Below are 24,015 nucleotides of genomic sequence, written 5' to 3'. Positions count from 1 at the left end.
TCTTATAGGGAATTTGGAACAGCTGGATAGGAGGGAAAGTGTTTGACGAAATGTCAAAACACTAAAATCAGAGCATGCGACAAAGGCCTTATAATTTCCGCAATACCAAAGCAAGACAAGATAGGATTTCAGACCTGCAGAGCGAACAGTCTAGCTCATCTATCCAGGTGGACATAGAATCCAGTCATACTGACACAGGGGAGGTATTCTTTGATCAAGACTACGACTACAATATGGATAGAGGTGGGAATATTGGTCCAGATCAGCGAGAGGAGAGATTTTTACAGTTATTAGACACTTTGGCACAGGGACAGCGATTAGCAGAACAGAGAGCACGAGAACAGAACCAGAGAATGGAGCTTATGATGCAGATGATGGCTCGACAAATGGGGTTGAACGCTAACATAGGTGGAGGAAATAATCAAAATGGTCACAATCAGAATGAGAATAATCAGGATGAGATACATAATGGAGGCGAACGAATTGGGAACAATTTCGGTCATGCCCCCCAGCAAGCTAGGACAGTGAGTTCGAGGCCTATGATTCCTACGTTCCTTCCTAGAGCTCCAGAGCAGCCGGTACCAGAACCCCAGATCACTGACATACAGGATCAGCTAAGGAGAGATTGGGAAGCAGGAGGTCCAGATTTTACAGCTGCAATCACCTTTAGAGAGTATATGGATGTGCGGATGAAGCATATGCCCCGTGGACAAGACAGGACTCAGAACTATGAGCTACGAAAGAAAGTAGGCAAACTACAGTTACCATATTATGATGGCTCAGGGAAGTCTACAGCAAGAGCTTGGGTTCAAAAGCTTGACACATACTTTCAATTGAACCCTATGTCTGAGGAAGAAGCTATTAAGTATGCAGCAATTCACCTGGATGGGTTAGCACACGAATGGTGGCATCATGGTATGATCACTATGGGTCATGCACACATTACCTCATATGTGGAGTTTACGGAGAGACTGATTGAACGTTTTGATAAGAAAGATCCAGAACTCCATTTCAAGGAATTAGCCCAGCTTAAACAGTGGGGCTCATTGGAAACATACATTTCAGAGTTTCAGAAACTTGCAGTGTTAGTAACAGATGTATTTGAACAAAGGCTATTGGTTTTATTTATGGATGGGTTAGTTGATCCGTTGAGAGGGTGGATTAAAGCTCTCAACCCTCCCACTTTACAGGAAGCCATTAAGAAAGCTCGTGACATGGATTCCTCTTCAGCTTCTAAAAATAAATTTCAGGCAAAGAGTTTCCCTTCAGGAAAAGATAAGGACAGGAAACCCTTTCATAGAGAGGCACAGCTACCTAAGGAAGAAAGTAAGAGGCTGGACAAGGAGACACTTAATGACTTGCGTAGGAAGAAGCTATGCTTCTATTGCAAAGGCCCTATGAGTACGGCCATGACTGTCCTATAAGGCTAAAAGGGAAGGCTAACCGGGCAATGTGGGCTTATTACGAAGGCTCAGATTCAGATGGTTCAGAACATCATGATGAGGATCCTGATGAAGCAGAGGGAGAGCAGGAGATAGACAGTGCAGGGCAAAGGCAGGAAACAGAGCTACATTTACAGGAAGCACGACTATCTAGTATCCAGAGAGGGATCTTTCAGACTTCGGGGAGTCTTGGCTGGACAGAAGGTTATTACATTGTTGGACACAGGTGCCACGCATAATTTCATTGATGCACGATTCGTAGAGAAGCGTGGACTCATTGCTGAGGAATTCGAGGGACTAAGAGTCAAGGTAGCTGATGAATACACTCTTCGTTGTGACAGGATGGTACGAGACTTACCTTTGTGCTTGAACAACTATGAGTTTAAGGCGGACTATCATGTGGTCAACATGGGTGACATGGACATAGTACTTGGAATGCAGTGGCTACATTCATTGAAGGTGGTTACCCTAAGATTAGAGGATATGGAGATACAATTCGAAATGAATGGTAGGACTCATGTGCTAAAGGCTATCCGTAATGGAGACATCAAGACTATCTCATTTAGGCGGCTGGAGAGATTAACTAGGCATAATGATATAGAGTGGGCAGCAGTTTGTACTTTGATACCTACACAGGAGGAGCAACATAAGGCGGAATATCATCCTGATATTCAGAAGTTGAGGATTAAGTACGAAAAGGTATTCAGTGAGATTCCATCAGGCAGGCCACCGGACAGAGGCATTGAGCATATTATTGAGCTAGAGGAAGGTGCTAAACCTATCATGATCACACCATATCGACATCCAAAGCGACTCAAGGATGAGATCGAAAGGACCATTGAGGAGTTGCTAGCGATGGGGCACATCCGACCCAGTAAGTCACCTTTTGCATCTTCTGTTGTTTTGGTAAAAAAGAAGGATGGAACGCTTCGGATGTGTATTGATTACAGGGCATTAAATAAGAAAACCATTAAGAACAGGTATCCTATTCCTCGCATTGATGAGTTGATAGATGAATTGCATGGGGCCTGTTATTTCACGAAAATTGATTTGAGATCAGGATATCACCAGATCAGAGTCCGTGAACAGGATATTGAGAAAACTGCTTTCAGATGTCATTGTGGGCACTTTGAGTTTGTAGTCATGCCTTTCGGCCTGACCAATGCACCTGCCACTTTCCAGTCCACTATGAACAGAGTTTTCCACCATCAGTTGAGGAAATTTGTGCTGGTGTTTTTTGATGACATTTTGATCTATAGCCGATCATGGCAGGAGCATCTAGAGCATTTGGAGACGGTGTTGAGCATTCTACAGAAGGAGTCCTTGTATGCAAAGGAGTCCAAATGTGACTTAGGGATGACCGAGCTGTTATATTTAGGACACATCATTAGTGCAGAGGGAGTGCGGATGGATCCTGAAAAGATTCGCGCTATTGTTGATTGGCATCCACCAGAGAACCTTACACAGTTGAGGGGGTTCCTTGGTTTATGTGGTTTTTATCGCAGGTTTGTTAGTGGCTACTCACGACATGCAGCTCCCATGACAGATTTACTGAAAAAAGGGGAATTTGTGTGGACTCAGAAGGCACAGGACTGTTTTATGAGATTTAAGGAGATAATGACTACGTGCCTAGTTCTAGCATTACCTGATTTCACGAAGCCATTTGAGCTTCAATGTGATGCATCTGGAGAGGGAGTAGGTGTTGTACTTATGCAGAATAAGCACCCCATAGCTTATGAGAGCAGGAAGCTCAGAGGCCCTGAGCGTTCATTCAGTATATATGATAAGGAGATGTTGGCCATCATGCATGCTTTGGCCAAATTCAGACAATATCTTGTGGGTAGCAAGTTTTGTATTAAAACTGATCATAACAGTCTGAGGCATTTCTTGAGACAGCAGGACCTGAATGATCGCCAACAAAAGTGGGTAAGTAAGTTGCAGGCATATGATTTTGACATCTCATATGTCAAGGGAACTCAGAATGTTGTTGCAGATGCTCTATCTCGAAGGCCACACCTCACTCTTATGGTTCAGATATCAGAGGATTGGCGACACTTGATTATAGCAGAGTATGCCAGGGATACATGGGCCTCCGATATCGTAGAGGGAACAGTGATTGATACCAGATACACACTTGTAGATGATTTGATCATTTACAAGAACAGGATTTACCTAGTCCCAGGATCGAAGGTTAAGCAACTGATTATGAGAGCACTTCACGACTCACCGACAGCAGGCCATCCCGGGTACTTCAAGACTTACAAGTCGGTTCGAGAGCGGTTCACTTGGAAGGGGCTGAAAGCTGATGTTTTGCAGTATGTTCGAGAGTGTCATGTTTGCCAGCAAAACAAACAAGAACACAGCTATCCGGCAAGGCTCCTACAGCCACTTCCGATTCCCGACAGGAAGTGGGAATGCATCTCCATGGACTTTATCACAGGTTTGCCCAAGGTACAAGGACGAGATTGTATTTATGTGGTGGTAGATAGATTAACGAAATATGCTCATTTCTTTCCTATCACCACTACACATTCAGCAGCTCAGGTGGCAGAGGTTTTCTTTCGGGAGGTTTTTAGATTGCACGGCTTGCCTCAGAACATTGTGAGTGATAGGGATAGCCGTTTCATGAGTCACTTTTGGCAGGAGGTATTCCGGTTATGTGGCACGGAGCTTACACCCAGCACTAGCTATCACCCACAAACCGATGGTCAGACAGAAATTGTGAACAAATGGGTGGAAGGGTATTTAAGGAATTATGTGGCAGCTCAGCAGCGAGCTTGGGTCAGATGGATATATCTCTGCGAGTATTGCTACAATACTACATATCATATGACTATACAGATGACACCCTTCATGGCACTTTACGGTTATGAAGCACCTAGTTTCTTGGATTTGTTGTTGAGCGACAGCCGGGTACCCAGTGCAGGTGAATTATTACAGGAAAGTAAGGATATAGTTGCTACCCTCAAAGACAATATTGCAAGAGCTCAGAACCAGCAGAAGCAGTATGCAGACCAGAAGAGAACTGAGCGTAGTTTTGAGGTAGATGATATGGTTTACCTCATGTTGTAGCCATACAGGCAATCTACTCTTAAGAAGAGTGGGGCAGAGAAACTTAAGCCACACTATTATGGACCATTCAGGATTATCAGGCGAGTTGGTGAAGTGGCTTATGAGTTGGAGCTTCCCGCAGACAGCAGAGTGCACAATGTGTTTCATGTGTCATGCCTCAAGAAGGCGTTGGGTCAGAATGTGGTGCCTTCTGCAGTATTACCTCCTTTAGACGATGAGGGAAAATTGATTTTAGTACCAGAATCCATCCTGGAGAGCAGAGAAAAGCAGCTTCGTAGAAGGGTGATCAGAGAATACTTGGTTAAGTGGAAAGATTTACCTGTTGAGGATGCTACTTGGGAGGGGGAGGCTATTTTGTAGCACCCGGCGTTGAGATTGCTTAAGGCCAAGCAATTTCAGGAGGGGCGGACTGTAATGTCCCCTCTTTAGTTCGACATGGCATTGATCATGGATTTGCCTATTCCAGACTCTCGTAGGCAAATGGTGTGGAAAGAGAGTCAATTCTGCGGATCAGATAGTCATATCTTACTCTTGAAGAAGTGTTAAGAGGTTATATTTTATCATTATGTGATATTGGGGCCCACATGTTATAATTTTAATTTGAGTTGCACTTTTTATTTTATAAAATTACTTTATTATAAAAAAGTGCATTATAATGAGAAATTATAAAGGATGTTTCTAGAAGTTCTAGCAACTTCTTAGAAAAGTGAATAAATAGAGGGCTGGGCCTCTCATTTGGACATGCTTGGATTGGAGAACTCTTCTACTTCTTCATTGTGAAGGCATTTGTGGACTTTGGATCTGCAAATTATTCGATCTTTGGGAACGAATCACTCCCTTGGATTGGCGACTTTGAGGGTGTGAAATATCACCTGAATTGTTGCATAATTGGAGTTGGTATTCAGCCATCTCATTGGAGCTTATTGAGAATTCGTTGTTAGGGTTTGTTTTTTGTTGGAATAAGGATTTCAGATTTGCCCTATCATTGGAGAAGCATTTGACAAGAGTTTGAAGACAGAATAAGTGCATTTTCAGAATTGGCAAAGCAGGGTTCGGAACCACATAATTGCTCATATCTCCTCAACCCCTTGGAGTTATTTTTTATGGTTTTACAGGGTTACTACCTAACCCTAGGCGCCCATTTTCCTTGCATTTGGGGGTCCCAAAACCCTAATATTATTTTATTTCAGCAGCCGTACAGGTACGGCCTGGTACGGCCTTGCTAGTTTGGGCAGCAGCAGCAAATTAAGGACAGTTTGGGGGTGCGGTTGGAGGTCTTCATCAACGATCTGCAGCAAAACGTGGTGTTCTTCTATAGTTCTTCAAACCAGGTTCTTGCATTCTGAAATATATGTCAATTTTTGGGTAAATTTGCTGTCATACAGTCATTGTAATAATCAGTCCAGAATTGGTAATAAAATAATTTCAGAATTTATTGCATTGTAATTGAAATATAGTTCAATGGCTTTATATATATTGTAATTCTGTGATTATATTCTGAAAGTATCAAATCTGAAATTACCATATTCTGAATATTGTTACTGTTACACGCCAAGTGTTTGACAAAATTCCTAAGTTTAGTTTGAGGGTTTCTGTGGCCTTTATAGAGAGGGTCATTACACGATCCTTGGGGAAAAACATGTTTGTACTAATCATAACTAATTGTTATGTTAGTTACCATCATTGTTATCTTCTTATGGGCGCTGATTTATTTAAGTATTGTATGGGCCGACCTAGAGAGGGTCATGTCCCTTCAAGGGACATACCCTTTGGTCTTGGTATAAGGGGTGGATGTTATTGTAGTTTGAGAACACACAATTAACACAAGTCTGCTCCTTCAAGCAATACTGTCCATCCAAATTTATTGCAGAGATAATTAAATTCAGAACAGCATTCAATATTCTGATAACTCCTCCTACATTCAAAAGTTAAAGAAGATTATCTACAGCAACCCAAGGGTATTTGAAAAGTCTGAGTTTATAACAGAATTTGTAGAAAATTTACACATACTACCCGAACCAGTTAATGCTATGACTTGTTTCTTAATTAATCTTTCCACTCTCAAAGTAGGGTATTATTATATATCTTGTAGGAAGCTTAAAATGTTGTTTTTTGTCATCAATGTGGCTTAAACTATCCATCATTTCAACCTGCTGGACTTGTCCCTAAATCATTATCCTATGCATTGGAGGCCACCTTTTCTTATGTGACAAGCATTAGCCTCATTACCTTGACTCTTCACTGCTAAATTCTAGGAACCAGAATAATATGAATGCAATATAAAAATAACCAGAAAAACATATGCACAAATGACGACATTATTTACCCTGGGAAAACCCTTCTTTTCAAGCGAAAAACCCAGCCACACCAAAGAAATTTGCTTTTATTGTATGCACAAAACTGGACACAATGCTCTCAAGCATAATCTGAAAAAGAATCATTCGCAAAGATTGATAACTCTTATCAATCATCAGTAATATGCCTTGAGCAAAACAGTCTGCTTGACATCTACAGTACATTTAAAGATTGCTGATGCTAGGATACAAATTAATAGTTCATATAATAATCACATTGTGCAACTTACTGTCTGCAGAAGTCATAGCAAACTTTTTACCCAGCAATGTCTAATGTAAATCACTGTTAAATCATTCACACCAGCGATAGACAAAACTGACTAAACAATCCAGCAGACAATGCACCTTCAGAAATGTCGATACCCTTTTCTTATCACCCACCATCACACAGGGAGCATACCAAATGAACTTTTTCTGAACTATATATATATATATATATATATATATATTTTTTTTTTTAAATTCTTGAAATTACCCAATGCATTCAAGGAGTCACTGCCAATGTAATGAAAGAGACACGGAATGTTATCAAGACTGGAAGACACACCCTTAATGTACCACATCAGAAGTATGGGCCACATCATCAATACTTGATGCCAGATAAATCTTTCACATATACAATAACATCTGGTGAATATATTTCATAATATAAAGATAAATAGCACTAACAAGAGAGTGCCGATAAGGAGAGCAATGTGAACCGTTGACTATATTAATAAGATGCCAACCCAAAAATAGTGAATACTTCGATGGTCATATAATCAGGATACACGTATAATGTCAAGTCAATAGAGAACTGATAGCAAGCATGATGCCAAATCATCAGAAATATTATGTTGACTGGAAATGCATGAACACAGAAGATTATCCGCAAATATGAAGAGTCAATAAAAAGCATAGTCTTGCATACAATACCAAACGTTGAGAGGTATGAGAATCAACAGCCATCTTTAATGAGTTAACCAATTTCTTCGATAAATGAACGAACCACTTCTGAGGAGAATATTAACCATTAGAATAAACTGTCGGCACAACCATTGACACTTGGATGAAGCCAACTGAGACACAACAGCATGCAGAATATGTGATACTTATTCAAGCGCCATATAGCACAAATAATGATGTCTCTTGAGCTATTAAACTTTAACATTCAGTAGCTTAATTTGTTAACACTTAATGTAGCAGTAGGTTGCTTTCTTGTAACAATATTGTGTTATCCTTTCCAAATTAGAGTGCTTTATAGGGGTTTTATAATTGAGTTATAGGTATGGTCATCGGTATAGGTACAATAAGATGACAAACACAAACTTATGTAATGTGCTCTTTTTGCGGGCAAATAATTAAATTAAAAATTAATTAAGGGCCTGCTGAGATAGTTCATTTTTATAATGGTGCCAATTTAATTTGATTTTCCTGCTCATTGTGAGCCGACTTGTAATTCAAATTTTGGAGCAAAGTCTTGTGAAGCCTCTATAAAGAGGGGTGCTAGAAGAAGCTTTTGGGGATCATCAGTGTCCTGGCTTCATCTTCTGTTCCAGGCTTGGAATTAAGATTTCCTTGCAGTTTTGGTGGCTAATCACCACCCTAGTCTGCTGGTTATTTTACAATTTTCTGAAGTCCTCATCAGGAGACAAAATTGCAGTCACTTTGGGCAAACTTGCAATCATAAGGAGGATCGATTCTAATGACAAGATTATTGAGAATCAAGGTTTCATTCAGATCTAGGAGGACTGAATCTCTAGAGTATGTTCAGTGCAGGCCAACTTGTTTGATATCCATTCTGATTCCATCTCAAGGACTTTGTTGTTGTGTGATACTTTTTCTATCAGCAGCCACATGGATTGCAGAGAGTAAGTGCTCTGGTAAGCAAATTGACGGTTCAAATGCATAAGGAGATAACCCAATTCCCTGCAAGAGGCGACTTCCTGAGGGTTCATGGATCAAGCGCTTAACTTATACATCAGTCCTGAATCCGACCCTAGGTATGTGCTGCCATGCAATAAGAAAACTTGGATGATCATTGAGCCAGATACAGTTCTGTGCATCACACAATACCAGAAAGCATTCTGAATGCAGTCATCTCGACCACGTCACTGCTTTGTAGACACACAAACTGTACTGGCCTTCGCAAACATTCTGAACATAGTGATATTGTATGTTGTAGTGGCAGGATTGAATCAGATTAAACATTGCAGCATTCATAGAGTCATAGGGTAAGGAATTATAGGGAAATGACTTTCCAAACATGACATATCAGACTGTAGGACTATTAGCTCTCTCTTTGATCCTGGACATACCCTCTGTGATATACTTCCAAGAACAGCGGTACATATTTGCTTCAAGATTAAGTCAGAAATCATGAAATTCAGAGGCTCCCTTCCATCCAAGAATATTGAAACACAAATTTTACAATTCAATTCGATTGTACTCTGTTTCAGATTGAAATAAAATTCAGTTTGTGCTCATAAAATTGTTTAAAGTCTAGTATGTTCGCTGCTTGTTTGCTTTTACATGCCTTGGGATTTTTCAATTCCCTAAAAACAAGAATTATATTCAGTCAACTACATAATATGCATAGAATGAATAAAACTGTCATAATATATTGCATCGATATCCATTTGTCAAACTTGAATATAATAACAGATATTTACTATTCAATATTGTATAATAATATCATATATCATCATAAAATTTCTCATTGTAAAAGGCACTATCATTGACCATAGATGAGGGAGGCATATTAGAAGAATCACAAGGAGCTCCCTTGACACTGTCACTGAAACTATGTTGACTATTGACATCTAACTCTAAAATTTAAGATTGTTGCAGTGGCAGTATCCAAGTTAAGCTGCTTTGATTTTACATTTTTTAATCTTACTGCCCTTTCCTTGCTGTTAGCTTGCCTGTGGGAAAGAAGGTGTGAGTTGGAGTACACAAAACTTACTGTTCTTTCCTTGCTGTTAGCTTGCCAGTGGGAAAGAAGGTGTGAGTTGGAGTACACAAAAACTAACTCTTTTACCTTTTTTATTTCAATAAATTGTGCTTTACTAAGTGAATGGATTCAAATTACTCTCAAATGCAGATGATCAATAACTTATAGAGGTAAAATAGAAACTTAAGAAATAAAAGTTTAAATCAAACTTCAAACTTTCTGAATAGCTCTTATGTTTTGTTGTGTAAGTTGAGCTCTTTTTACATGGCAAAAAACTAGTGGCTTTTTATTGCAACAGAGAGAATGTTAGGAGATAGTGTAGAAAGGGGGTTTGTTGCCAAAGAATTACCTAATCTTAAGGTAACTGTTGATTTTCTCTCAGATATATTCTGACACTTAGACACATGTTCATCCTTTTTTACTAGGCAAGATTTGATGCCCATGCTGGGAATACCACACAAATGGGTCATCTTGTATATCTCACATCACACTGTCTGCAAATCCAAATATATAACTGACCACTTGGAACCTGCTCTATTTGTCAATGTACTTCCATAAGGGTAAATTTCGGATTGTTTTGAAGAGGGGTTGGTCCACAAATTTAGAATTGGTTGCCATTGTAATCCCTATGACAGAAACTTTGGAAAATGACACATTCAAATCAAATTATGAAAAGAAGATCCTAACTCATTCAGAGGTAGAAGATTGAAAATTAAAACAAGACTGCTTATACGGAAAAAATAAATAAAATAAAATAAGAGAAGTTACCTCCAATCCAAGAATTTTGCTCCATGACCACCTTGGCAGGAAATGGGCTTGCACATGCATAGGAATAACAATTCAAAGTCAAACTCTTCAGAACTTTTAATGGCAAATCTTCAGCTCTATATGTGAAATGACAGGCAAGAATGAGCATGGTGCAAGGGAGTTTGGTCTATTGTTTTACATTTAAAAAAATGAGATAAATGGGTTTGTTTTGATTTTACATTGTTCTGAGGTTCAATGTACTGTTTAGGGTTAGATTGTCAAGTTGAAATGTCAAACTTGAGTGCAAAACAAATCTGAAAAAATTCAAATTGTAGTTACCTTGTGTAATTGTTTAGGATACTGCTTTTCTGTCCTGGGATTTCTTGGGTGTGTCCATAGACATACTCTGGAAATTCTGGGGCAGAAAATGGTATCTTTGAATGATTTGGAGCATGCAACTTTAAGCCCAAACTGTATTATGCTTGATTCTGAGCAGTTTTCATGGCGGTTCTATCAATTTTATAACGGAGCTTGCTCCTTGTCTTTCTTAAGAGCAACTTTTTCGTATGCTCTAGCTGGTGACATGAGTCCATGAATCCTCATTCAAGTTGGTTGGCATGAGAGCCATAGCATATTTCTTCAATTTTCATTGTTCAATCCATCTAAAAACACCTGCTTTTCTAGAAGTTGGAATCCCATGAATCAGCGTGCAAAGTCTTCTAAATTTTACAATGATGGTTGTGGACTGACACTTGCATCTTTTGCTATAAATTCCTCAAATCTGCATCGACCACGGTATTTACTATTTTCCTATAATAATCTTACTCTGGTGTAATATTTACCTATATGAAGAGCCCTGAATGAAATGGTGGGCTTACTATAAATGAATGAACAATTTTAATAACATCCACTAGGCCAAATCAATAATACTGAGACTTACAAAAGTCACATTTTAAAATTAAAAATCGCAGTGAAGTTACAGAGAATGGAATTGAAGCTCAAAGTGCATTGATAACACTATGAAAAATAGTATCAAGTGAATTCGTTGAAGTGGCTAAGAAGAGACTCAACTTTAGCGTCTCTTGCCTGGATACTTTCTTGAAACTCCATATAATTTTCTTGAACTTAGCATCATGACACCATCAGATATTGGAGATTCCATCCGGGAACTGAAAGCTATTGGCATGTTTGCACGTTTTGATGTATATTGTTTCTTTGTACATTTGGAATTTGCTAGTTTTTAGTGTTTGTTTTGTAATACTTTTTCATGAATTGAGAAATAAATCATGATTCTGTGTTTTGCTTTATTGAGCCCAGGATGGTGAAATTAAAGCAACTTTGGAGGAAATTCTCTAATTATGTCAGAATCGATCTAAAGGAGATTGCATTTCCATCTTCTCTGCCCGACCCCCCTCATATAAAACCCCGCAGGAAGCTCACACTGAAAGAGTGGATAGAGGTGAGATTGAATGTTTTCTATTAAAATTTACTACAGTGATACATATACTCATGCCTTTATTTTCAAGGGTTCTCTGGTTCTTTAATTCTTTTAAATTTTCACAGTAATACATACAATCATGCCGTTATTTTAAAAGGTTCCTTTGTTAACTCTGATAACAACTACTATGTTTGCCTTCACTACGAACATGTTTGTATAATTTGGACCGAAGAACCTAGGGAAACACTTATTTTGATTTTCTTTAGTTTTATTCCATAAATAGTTTATAGAATTTACTGTACCTGAATAACCAAGTTAAATAAATTTATGACTATGCATAATGAAACATAATAAAACTGTTATTTTGCAGGTAATAAATAAAGCATCTAGATTGTATGTAGAGAGCTGGAAGCGTGATATAAGCGATGAAATTGACATCTTGGAAGGTAGAACACCACAAGGCAAAACTGAAAATGGGCAAAAAGAAGGGAAAGAAGGGTATGAAAGGGAACCCTCTACATTGGAGGATATTGGTAAGTGGCTATCATTTTGGCAAGTGCATGGTTTGAATAACCAACTAGATAGTTTTAGTTTTCATTTCTTCATTATTCTTTTTTCCTTTTTCTTTTTTGTTTAAGAAAGGCTTCAATATCAGGGATGGGTATGGTGTCAGAAACAGAGCCTTGAAAATTAGTAGGAAATGCAGATGTGGAGAATCTTTAAAATAAACAATATTAAAATAATGCATTGATATGTCAAAAGACAATCTATTAGGAGAAATGGTGTCAATAAAGGGGATTAGCTCATTTTTAACTATAGATTTTATCTACTGGTTGGAAAAATCATTCTAGGCAACCTATTGCAATCCGAAGACGAAGACTTTTTAAATTCATCAGGAAAATTTGGGTCAAAAAGCAAACTGCTGCACAAATCGGAGGGAAATTTGCCAAGTCATGTTTAATAGTAATTTGTTCCTGATTCCTGCAGCTCTAGTTTATAATAACCAACCCAATCTAATACTTAGAGCAGACCAGTCTATATGGTCATAATCATTTAAGATTGCAAATTCAATGTGGGTTGTGTTAAATCTTGATAACTTGATGATATTAATGTTCTGATTTTTCAGATTAGACAGATCTAAAATGCATGTAATTTATTTATATATGGCCTCATGATAAATACATCTCCCTAGAACAGATCGGCGATTTGCTAGGCATATTTATATGCCTTGTATTTGACTGTTGTAGTTAACTAATAATTAACTATTAGTCAATGGACAAGGGCGCCGATTTGTAGAGTAAGTTGTTTCATGGAGGGCCGACCTAGAAGGGGTTGTGTCTTATGGAAAGACAAGACCCTTGGTTAATATATATGTAAGAGCAAGATTGTGGATAAAAAACACACAATATAATATTAAGTCTGCTCTTCTAGCAATCTGCTCCTTGGCGATTTAGTACAGAAATAAAATATAATTTCTAGAATTTATTGCAGACTTCCAGAACTATAACATTCAGTCCAGAACTGTAGTAGATCAATTTGCAGCAAGATATTAATTCTCCATCAGTATTGTATCTTCAAAATTTGCAAAAAACTTACATGGTATTAGAGCCGAGTCATTGAACCTAGGCTCTGCAAATTGACAATCAAATTTGAAAATATCTAAGCAACATCCTTCTACCTTCAATGGCCAATGCAATCAGACCTGAAGACAGGTTTGATGGAAAAGAACACTTCGTTGCATGGAAATTCATAATTATGATGACTCTTGAAGACAATGATGTAATACAGTTTGTTGATAAGGAATCCAAGCAACCTAATGCTGATCCTTATAAAACTAACTAGATTAAAGGAAACAGGGAAGCCATGAAAATCATATTAGATGGAGTTAAAAATGAAATAGTACCTATGCTAATAAAATGTCAAACATCATTTAATATGATGAGTGCATTATTAAATGCATATGAGGTTAACAATGCAACTAAAGCCCTTGCACTAAAAAGGCAACAAAATCATATAAAAATAAGGAAGGGAGAATCAATGAATTCATACTTCCTAAGGGTGGCTAGTCTAAGAGATGAACTTACAAGTATAGGGACCATAATTAAAGACAAAGAGCTGTCACTTATGGCTATAGATGGGTTACTGGATTCATGGGAAACATTCTCACAAGGAGTAAGTGCTAGAGATAAATTCTCAGACTTTAACAGACTTAAAGGAGATTGCCTTCAAGAAGAATCTAGGCAACTTAAGAAAGGACTGAAATTGAAAACTGGAGATGAAGAACTTCATGTTCTCAACACAAATTCCTACAAAGGAAAGAAGAAACACTTTAAGAAGAAGGCCCCTCAAGGCAATAACAAATTCAAGAGGGACATATCTAAAGTCAAATGCTTCAAATATGAGAAACTTGGACATTATAAGTTTGATTGCCCTGAGAATACGAAACATCAAGTAAATTTCACAGAAAAAACTAAGACAAAAGAAGACTAGATCCTGAAAATTATGTATTGTATTCAGCATTATCAAATGATGTATCTAGCAAACTCAACTCTTGGGTAATTGATAGTGGATCATCCAGACACATTACGGGGTATAAAAAAGTATTGGATTCAATGATGGAGGAAACCGATGAAGTTAACATAGGTGACGGTTTTGCACATCCAATCAAAGGAGTTGGAAGCTGTACCTTAAAACTAAAATCAGGCATCTCCTTACACCTCAAAAGAGTACTATATGTACCCGGAATCAAGAGGAACCTAATTTCTGTCACAACACTTGAGGATGATGGATATAAGGTAGCATTTATGGATGGAAAGATAATGAACTGGCCTAAAAACTCTTCTATTAAGAAATCAAAATTGATTGGTGTTAGTGAACAGATTGTCCTCCAAAGAAATACATGCAAATTAACCCCAAAAGCCCAGATAGGAAGATTGAATATGCACTAACAACTGGGTCACTTTGCTATTGAAAAGCGTAAAAGCCCTCTGAATTTATTTAGGTACAGCTCCCCATGTATGATTTACAATGAATTCACAGAAACACAAATACAAATGCTTTTAACCAGAAAGCACAAAAGGTTTACAAACATATATCCGTAAACATGAAATAGATGTAGAGAAAACTAAGTAGCTGAAAGGAAATAAATGACACAACGTCCATTTATTAAGATACTACATTATAGAGAAAGCAAATAAGAGAAAAGATTATCATTCTTTCAAAATACATGAATAATTGGGATTCAAAGTTCTAGTGATAAATAGATATGTAGTTAAATTTTGACAGAAATTGTTTCAAAGAGAATCCAGATAATTCAAAGATTGATCCTAATCAAAGATATGCATACAAATTCAAAGCCCTGGTACACACATCTCTGTTCTCTGAAAAGACAAAAAGATATCAAAGATCTTATTGCTTCTCTCTCAAATCACTGTTTAGAAGTATGATGCCCTTTCCCTTACATTGCAAATAAAAACAAAAATGAAAAATCCCCTCTTCTTGTAGCACAAAGTCTGTAGGAGAAGAATCCCTTTCTTGGAGCACAAAGTCTGTTGGGAAAAGAACAACTCAAAAAACCCCTTCTATGTCTCTCTACTTACAATAAATAGCATTCTTGCTGATTTGTCTATTATGTAACCAATTCTTGAAAATATTACCCATTCAAATTATCTTATATCTCTTCCTTTCCTCTGATGACTTTATCTCTTACTTAATCTCCACATACTTTATAATTTTTTAAATGAAAAACTTGGAAATATAACTCTCCAAAGTCCCAAACAATCAAATTAAATTGGGACAGGTGGCACTTTGCTGGAGATGAAGTGTTGACAGCATTTGTTACTGTCATTGACATTTTCGACGGTGCTGCACTTAGAAACCCATAACTTTTGATCCGTAACTAATGTGGAAAAACCGTTTGGGGAGGATTTAGAAAACTAGGATTTCTAAAACATATCTGAAAATAAAGTTAATTCAAGAGTTAGATTAAAAGTTATGACCCTCGAAATAGGATCTATTTTTCTGGCATCATTTTCTGGTTGTCATGGATGATTTTGACAGTACTGCATTAAAACATGCGTAACTTTCTATCCATCAGGAATATTTCAAAACCGTTTGGAGAAGATTCAGATAATTAGTTTTCTTCAAACATATTTGAAAATGAGATTGATCCAATGGTTGGATTATGAGTTATGTCTCCTGCAATATGATTGTTTTTCTATCATCATTTTGTGACTGTCATTGACAGTTTTGATAGTATCTCACTCAATCATGTATAACTTTTGATTTGTAATGAATCAAGACAAACCGTTTGAAGAGGATTTGTAGAGTTAGGTTTTAAAAAGCATATCCAAAAATAAGCATAATCCAACGGTTAGATTGGGATTTATACCCCCCGCACTGAGACTAATTCTCTGGCTTCCTACAAATTCGTGGCTATAGAAATTACAACAGCTTCTTGAATTCCTCTTTCCATGCAGCATGAGAACACTTTTTTTTGTTTGTCTATAGATTGTTCAAGTTGTTCATTGATAACTAAGATGGATTTTGATCTTCTCTACTTCCATACTTCTTCTTGACACTATGAGCAATTATGACCGACACTCACCCATTTGAAGCTTTTAATCCTTGCTGGCACGCATGGTATGCTCTGCTTCTTCCAAGTTCAATGTCGAATGCTTAGATTTTGTTTCCATGATCAACTCACTAGCCTCATTTAAATTGATATTTTGATCATAGTCTGCATGTGTGAATACTTGAGAGCCCACTGGCCTTTTCCTTTAATTTGTGAATCATATATGAACTAGGTGAATTGCATCATGCTTATTGAATGAAATTTGATCTTCAAAAGCAAGCTTTGGATTTCTGAAATACAACATTTTGACACCTTTAAACCAATCTAAATTGAGTCACAAAAAGTGTGAGAAGTTGTGAGCTTTTCTTCTGTACCTGATTGCGTTAATGGTATTAGGGAGAACCTCTGGACTTGGCCTTAAACATGAATTTTGCATCCCTGAGCCTTCAAATTTGTGAACTATAACAAATTGTATTTCTGAACTGGAAATGAATTATTGAACCCAACTCAATGGGTTATACATCTGAACTTCTCAGAATAAACCATTGAACCTGTGCGAGCAAATTGAACCACTTCAAACTGCTTTGAACCTTAGTTCAAAGGAGTTCAAGACCATAAATTGAAATTTTAAATTATTGGGTCTATATGGTTACAAACAATTGGTCAAAGGAAGGGATACATGTATGAACTATGTTCGAAACGTATTCAAGCCTTAGTTCATGAAGCTGCAGATATAAACGAAGTATTGCATAGAAGGTTAGGGCACCTAAACTTCATAGCCTTATCAGCTATGGAGAAGATGATTATTGGTTTACCTAAGTTGAACAAAGATCATTCAAGCATATGCAAAGGATGTGCCCTAGGTAAGAACACCAAAAGTCCATTTCAAATTATCACTAGAAAAACTAACAATTTTTAAGAATTAGTCTACTCAGATTTATGTAGATGTATGCCTATTCCTTCTCTTAGAGGATTTTTGTACTATATACTCTTTATGGATGACTTCTCTAAGAAGACATGGATTTACTTCTTGAAATGTAAAGAATTAGGAGAAATCCTTAAACGATTTAAAGAATTCAAATCCTTAACTGAAAATCTATCAGGACACAAAATTAAAACTCTTAGGATTGATAATGGAGGAAAATATACTTCAGATTTATTCAAGGATTTTTGTAAAGAAGTAGTGATTAAGAGGGAGTGTACGATTCCTTACAATCCTTAGCAAAATGGGGTAGCAGAAAGAAAAAATAGGACAATTGTGGAAGCTGCAAGAGCTATGCTACTTGACCAAAATTTAGGTTCATATCTTTGGGCAAAAGCCACATGTACTACTGTCTATATTCAAAACAGATGCCCTCACTCCCACCTCGGAGATAAAACTCCTAAAGAAGTCTTCTCTAATTCTAACTAAATATTAGTCATATTAGAATGTTTGGGTGTCCTATTTACATTCATATTCCTAAAGAGAAAAGAACTAAACTTGAACCTTCAGGCAGAAGAGTTATTTTTGTTGGATACAGTGAAACACCCAAAGCATATAGAGTTTACATACCTGGTCAGAGAAACATTGAATTTAGTAGCGATGTAATATTTGAAGAAGATTTAGCATTCAAAAGAGCCCTAAGTTCTGAAAATCCAAATCATGAACCCGAGTTTCAGAGGAGAACATTGAAGAAATTGAAGATGAAATTCAAAATCTTAATCTCGAGGAAACTCAAAATCCTAAGAAAAGTCCACTTTGGGTCTTTAAGGCTATAGAAGAAGCACAAGACTTCTCTACACTAGAAGGAACCTTCAAAGAAAGCAAAAGACCCAAAAGATTCTCTAGCTATGCTACAAACATGAGTGTTTTATCTAAATCAGAACCAACCAATGTTTTAGATGCTATTAAACATATAGCTTGGAAGGATGCTATGATAGAAGAATACCAATCCATTATTAAGAATGATGTTTAGGAAATTGTTCCAAGGCCTGAGGGAAAATTTGTTGTTTCTTCTAAGTGGATATTTAAAATCAAGCATGCTGCTAACAGTAGCATTGAAAAATTTAAGGCCAGATTCGTAGCCAGAGGATTCTCTCAGGAGGGAATTGATTATGAAGAAACCTTTGCTCCACTTTCCAGATACATCTCTATAAGAACAGTCCTAGCTATTGTAGCATCGAAGGGATGGAAAGTACATCAAATGGATGTGAAAGCAACATTTCTAAATGGAAAGATTACTGAAGAAGTATATTTGGAACAACTTGAAAGATTTGAAACTCATAACCTTAAAATCTTTGTTTGCAGGCTCAAGAAAGCTCTTTGTGGGCTTAAATAGGCTCCAAGGGCTTGGTATGAAAGAATCAATAAGTATCTCACCAGTTTAGGATTCTCCAAGAACGAAGTTGATTCAAATTTCTATTATAAAAAGGTTAAAGATGATATGATAATTTTGATACTATATGTTAATGATTTACTAATAACAGGTGATGATCATCTTATACATCAATGCAAGAAAAATCTATTCAGAGAATTTGATATGAAAGATTTAGGACTCCTTCATTACTTCCTAGGATTGGAAGTATGATAAGATAAGATAAGATAAGATAATGATATTAATGTCCAACAAAAGACCAAAAAGAGGTCTATGGGACTGAAAGATTACAACAGTTAGGCTGCCACCAGCAGGAACACACAAAGGTGTTCGAAAATAAACGAATACAATCGAAGCAATAACAACAAACATAGAACAGAGATAGAGAAAGCGCTAGGAGTCTTTCTTGGGCAAAAAGAAATCAGTCACTGAATGATAGACATACCGATGTGTAGAGGCCCTATACTGTCTCTAGCCACTCACAGAGGAGTGTCACTAGTGCAAATAGCCAAAACGAGGTCTGACACATCTGGAAAGCCCATTAGATCCAGTAGAACTGGAAGGCCTTTTTAGACCTCGCAAAGGAGATAATGGTGTAAAAAAGGTAGTAATGAGCTAAGTCGATGAGAGCCGGTGAGGAAATAGTGACTGGAATGTGCTATCACGGAGCGTGGTGTCCTCACGAAGATAAAGTGCAAGGCATCTCTGGTCATAATAGTTGAAAAAGTCATAGAGAGAAAAGCACTCCCAGAATAGGCAAAATATATTCCCTTTGATCTCATAGGAAATAGGGCATCGGAAAAGGAAATGAGCTTCATTCTCCACCTCCCCTAAAGTACAGAGCATACAGATTCACTCCTCACTATCAATATGATGATCAGTTTGAGCTTGAAGACAGTGGGAACCAACTCTGAAAGATTCTAAGGAGATTCGCAGGGCATGAGACCACCTCCGTGAAAGGTAGCTAGGATGGACAATAATTCCATCAGAAATCTACAAAAATTGCTTCACATAAAAGGACATGCGCGGGCGTAACCCGCTAGGAGGGTTAACCTAGGTAGTGGTAATGTAACATCTATAGATATCAAGATGAACATGCTCATTCTACTCTTGCCGAGAGGGGAGAAGATGAGTAGGGGCATCCAAAGAGAACTGAAAAGGGGGGATACACTCAATGTCAATTCTAATCGAACACAACAAAGAAGAAACCTGTACATACCAACATCGTGTGCGAGAACTAGACTCAACATCCACAATAGAAATAGAAGAATAGTAAGCTAAATAGGAGTAGTGGTTCCAACCCATAGTAGTATCCACAAACCCACGAAGACGATGAAGGAACCAAACCAAACCAAATAAAAAATGGCCACGAGTTTAAAAGGATGAGCCCCAAACTCAGCAAAAATGGCACTGTGAGGAGTGAACCTATGACATCTGATGATGCGCCTCAAGAACAAAGTCTGAACCCTCTCAATCGAGGCCCAATCAAAGCTAAGAAGAGAAGGGCCCCAAACCATAAATCCATAAAGAACAATCGGCCGCACAAGAGCATCTAAGAGAGATAGCTTAGACGAAGTATCTTGGAAGTGGTGTCTGAAACACTATTTCTCAAGCAAAGCAAGAGAACCCATACCCTTATTAATTTTGGGCTGAATAGTTGGTCTCATAGTGAACCGCGGACCAAAAAACATAACCCCCAGATATGTGTAGGATGAAGTGATCTCAATCTCCTGGCCTTGAAAGATGAAGTGAAGATAAGAAGTCTTTAAACAATTGTAGACCATGACCTGAGTCTTACCCAAGTTAACCAGAAGCTGTCGCTAATCACAAAACAAGGCCAAGCCATCAAGAAGTCTTTGTAACCTGTCTGGAGAGGAAGCACGAAGAACCACATCATCCGCAAAAAGAAGGATGAAGATCAAAACCTGATGAAGATAACAACCATCCCCCAGGAGCAAAGACTTCAAGAGGAAGTCCTCAAGCTCATCAATATATAACCCAAATAAAGTAGGAGAGAGAGGACAACCCTGCTTAACCCCAATGGTACTATGGATCGGATCCGAGAAGCCCTTAGGAGTCTGGAATGTGCCAACCACAGTTTCATACAATCTCATAATAGCGATACATAGCATCTCATAAATGCCAATCTCCCTAAGTCTCTCAAACAGAGCCACCCTAGGAACAGAATCAAAAGCTTTGCGGAAATCAACAAAGCAACAATACACCTTCTCTGATCTGTGTCTGGCTTCCTTAATAATAGTCCGTAGTGTGAAGATGTGATCCATAGTCTGATAATCCGCCCAAAAACCAGCCTGCCCTCTAGCCCTACAACCATTTCTATCAAGCTCCACAGATAGCATAGCATTAAGCACTGTCGCATACAGTTTGGCAAAAGTGTACCCAATCATGATGGTTCTATAGTTCCCCGGATCCGAAATAGGGCCGGTCTTGTGAATGGGATAGATCAAGTGCCTAGACCAGGAGGTCAGAAACCTTGTGTGAATCACTCTATTAAAAAGAATAGAGAGATAGGGGCCTAGAACTGAGGCACCGAACTTGAAAAGCTCAACCTAGAAACCCTCTTCATCAGTAGCTCTACTACACTTCATGGATTTGATTGCCTCATAAATATGGGAAGGGGTGAAAAGGCGTACAAAAGGAGGTGAAGAGGGACGAATGGAAGGCTGCCCCGGAATGTCATAAAGAGCCATGGTGTGCAAGGTAAGGGAGTGAAAGTCAAGGGTGGAAGGTGGAGGAGAATTATGAGGGAAAAGAGTGCGCCAAAAGAACTGGGGATTGCGGATCAGCGTGGAACAAAGAGATTTGCACTTAGAAGCGGCAAAGTTACGCTTCTTACTCCAAAGAAAGCAAAGGTAAGATGAGCGAATACTGGAAAAGTCAGTAGAGTGAGCCTCAAAAGTAGAGCACATAAAATGATGAAAAGATTTGCAGATCGAATTGAACCACTGGTTCATGGGGCAAGTATTACGATGTGTGCCGCGAAGGAGCAAAGGAGAACGATGAAGAATGAAAATTGTGGCAGACTTAAGGATAGCCGATGCAAGTAAGTCAAACATGGAGGCAGTCTCACTCATGTCCGAGAAGCACGACGGGCGAAGGAGTCTCGAAAGATGAGCGAAAAATAGCTCACAATCAGCATCGAGAAAATGGAAGCGAATGGGTGAGTGAGCAGTGACAGAAGAATGATGAGGTGACATGAGAGGGGAGAGGCGAAAATGAATACTAAGGAGAGCATGATCGGCCAAAGGAAGGCGCAAAATGGTAAAACCGCGAATGCAAGGGATGAAGGAGGGACATGCAAGAGCATAATCAACAACACTAGCACCACCACAATGAGGCCGACAAGTGAAGAACTTAGAATTAGGGAAACAAGAAAGGCCGTTCAAGATCACAAAGCTGCAACAAATGTTTACCATAAATAGATAACGGCCCAAGAACATCCTCGGAACACCTCTGAAGCCCTAAATAAGCTAGATCAATCTCAGTGGAGCATATGGAATCTGAATTGCAATCATATAGTGGAGTCTGGAGTATTCTAGTTCTCACATTGAAATCCTCAAGTATAATAATATCCCCTAGAACAACAAATTGGGAAATAGTCTCACAAAGATCGATAAAAGTGTCTCCGTCATCGGTAGCATGAATAGCATAATGAGAAGAAGCTGGTGGAAAGTAGCAAGCAGCCAAATAAAGATCTCTCTGACGGTGACACTTACGGTCAATGTGGACCCACATAAATCTAGCAAATGTGTTTGAGTATACAATAGAAGTGCAACTGAAAATGTCATCCTTAATCAAACAAGCAACACCACCAGATCCCCGTACACTGCTAGAAACATGAACCTCCTCTCTATAAATAGACAACAACTGAAAATTGGTTACACCTGGGAGAGGATGTGCAAGACTCTCGTGAGTCTTGGTTATGACAAGAATATCTATGGATCCCACAGCATCATGAAGAAGACCAAGTTATGACCATAAAGATCCATTACCATTCCAATAGTTAACAAGAAGGGAGCAAGTGGGGGTCTCCCTCTTGTCAGACTGCTGGTGGGACCATCATTTGGCCTTGGGGCCTTGTCTTTCTATCCAACCAGTGGGGGGGAATCTGTAATAACTACTTTCAGATTCCTTATAACTGCTCATTTACCATCCCACCTTGCATCAGCAACAATACTGCGAGCATGTTTGAGCTCTATAACCTGAGCCTTCGTGAGATCTTCATCTAAGAAGATCTTGGAAGGAAGAGAAAATAACTTCCTCTTAGCATGGAGAGGTCGGAGCTTGTTAGCAAGTGAAAGGAATCTAATAAATAGGACATCCCCATGTCCAAACAAGCACCTATCCAATGTGATGTTAGTAAGACCAAGTTGGTCACAGAGGAAAGAGTGTCCAACTGCGAGAGGAAAGTCCACGAACCCGCAAGTTAAGCTCACAAACCCGTCTCACCCTCTCATCCTCAATCTTACTTACCTTGTACCATTTTGTCAATATAAGCCAGAGGCTGAGAGTGTGTGTTACTAAAAAGAGAGGCCCATGATTTGACTTTTAATTCGGTTTCAGAAACAAGAGAGGAGTGTTTAGTTGCAATGATGGATTGTTGTTCTTTGATGTAATCAAGTCCTTTCAGTTGTGAAATAATAGCGGTGATACTAGATTGTAGTCTTTCTGTTTCGGTAGTAAAATTATCTGAGAAACTTTGGAAATTAGTCGTATTTGAGGTTGTGGCACTCTTAAGTTCAGTAATGATATCAATTAGACAGGTAACCTGCTCTCTTAGCTGCAAATTGTCTAATTCTAGCTTGGAAATCCTACCACATAACCTTTGATAAGTGAGGAGTTGCTGTCCATGGGTTGAACTTGAATCAATATTGTTTGCCATAACCATAGTTAAAAGAGCCAACGCTGAAGCAAAACCTACCCAAGATCAAGCAAGGGCACCCCAATCACAATTGCTGAAACTAAAAGCCACACAAAACCCGGCAAAGGCCACACCAAACCAAATATCAATTGACCAATAGAATCGTAGAAAATACTTGTTAAAACCCAACAAAGAAAGAGCAGTTGCAGACCTAGCAGAGA

General features: G+C 38.3%; 1 protein-coding gene across 8 annotated transcripts in view; it reads left to right on the top strand.

The window, feature by feature from the left end:
• The window catches only part of EMB2735 (embryo defective 2735), an 86,047-nt gene that overhangs the window by 8,930 nt on the left and 53,102 nt on the right, over window positions 1–24,015 (top strand). For all 8 annotated transcript variants that reach the window (XM_089789000.1, XM_089788999.1, XM_089788997.1 and 5 more), the window contains exons 2-3: window positions 11,865–12,006; window positions 12,356–12,518. In XM_089789000.1, the coding sequence (XP_089645126.1) occupies window positions 11,866–12,006; window positions 12,356–12,518 (304 nt within the window). In that variant the 5' untranslated portion in view covers window position 11,865. The remainder of the gene's footprint in view (window positions 1–11,864; window positions 12,007–12,355; window positions 12,519–24,015) is intronic.

The sequence above is a fragment of the Cupressus sempervirens genome, chromosome 6 (assembly GCF_028749045.1).
Source record: "Cupressus sempervirens isolate cs-2001-9-10 chromosome 6, ASM2874904v1, whole genome shotgun sequence".
Lineage (NCBI taxonomy): Eukaryota > Viridiplantae > Streptophyta > Pinopsida > Cupressales > Cupressaceae > Cupressus > Cupressus sempervirens.
The sequence above is the reverse complement of the archived record's forward strand: the minus strand, read 5'-3'. Positions and strand labels throughout refer to the sequence as shown.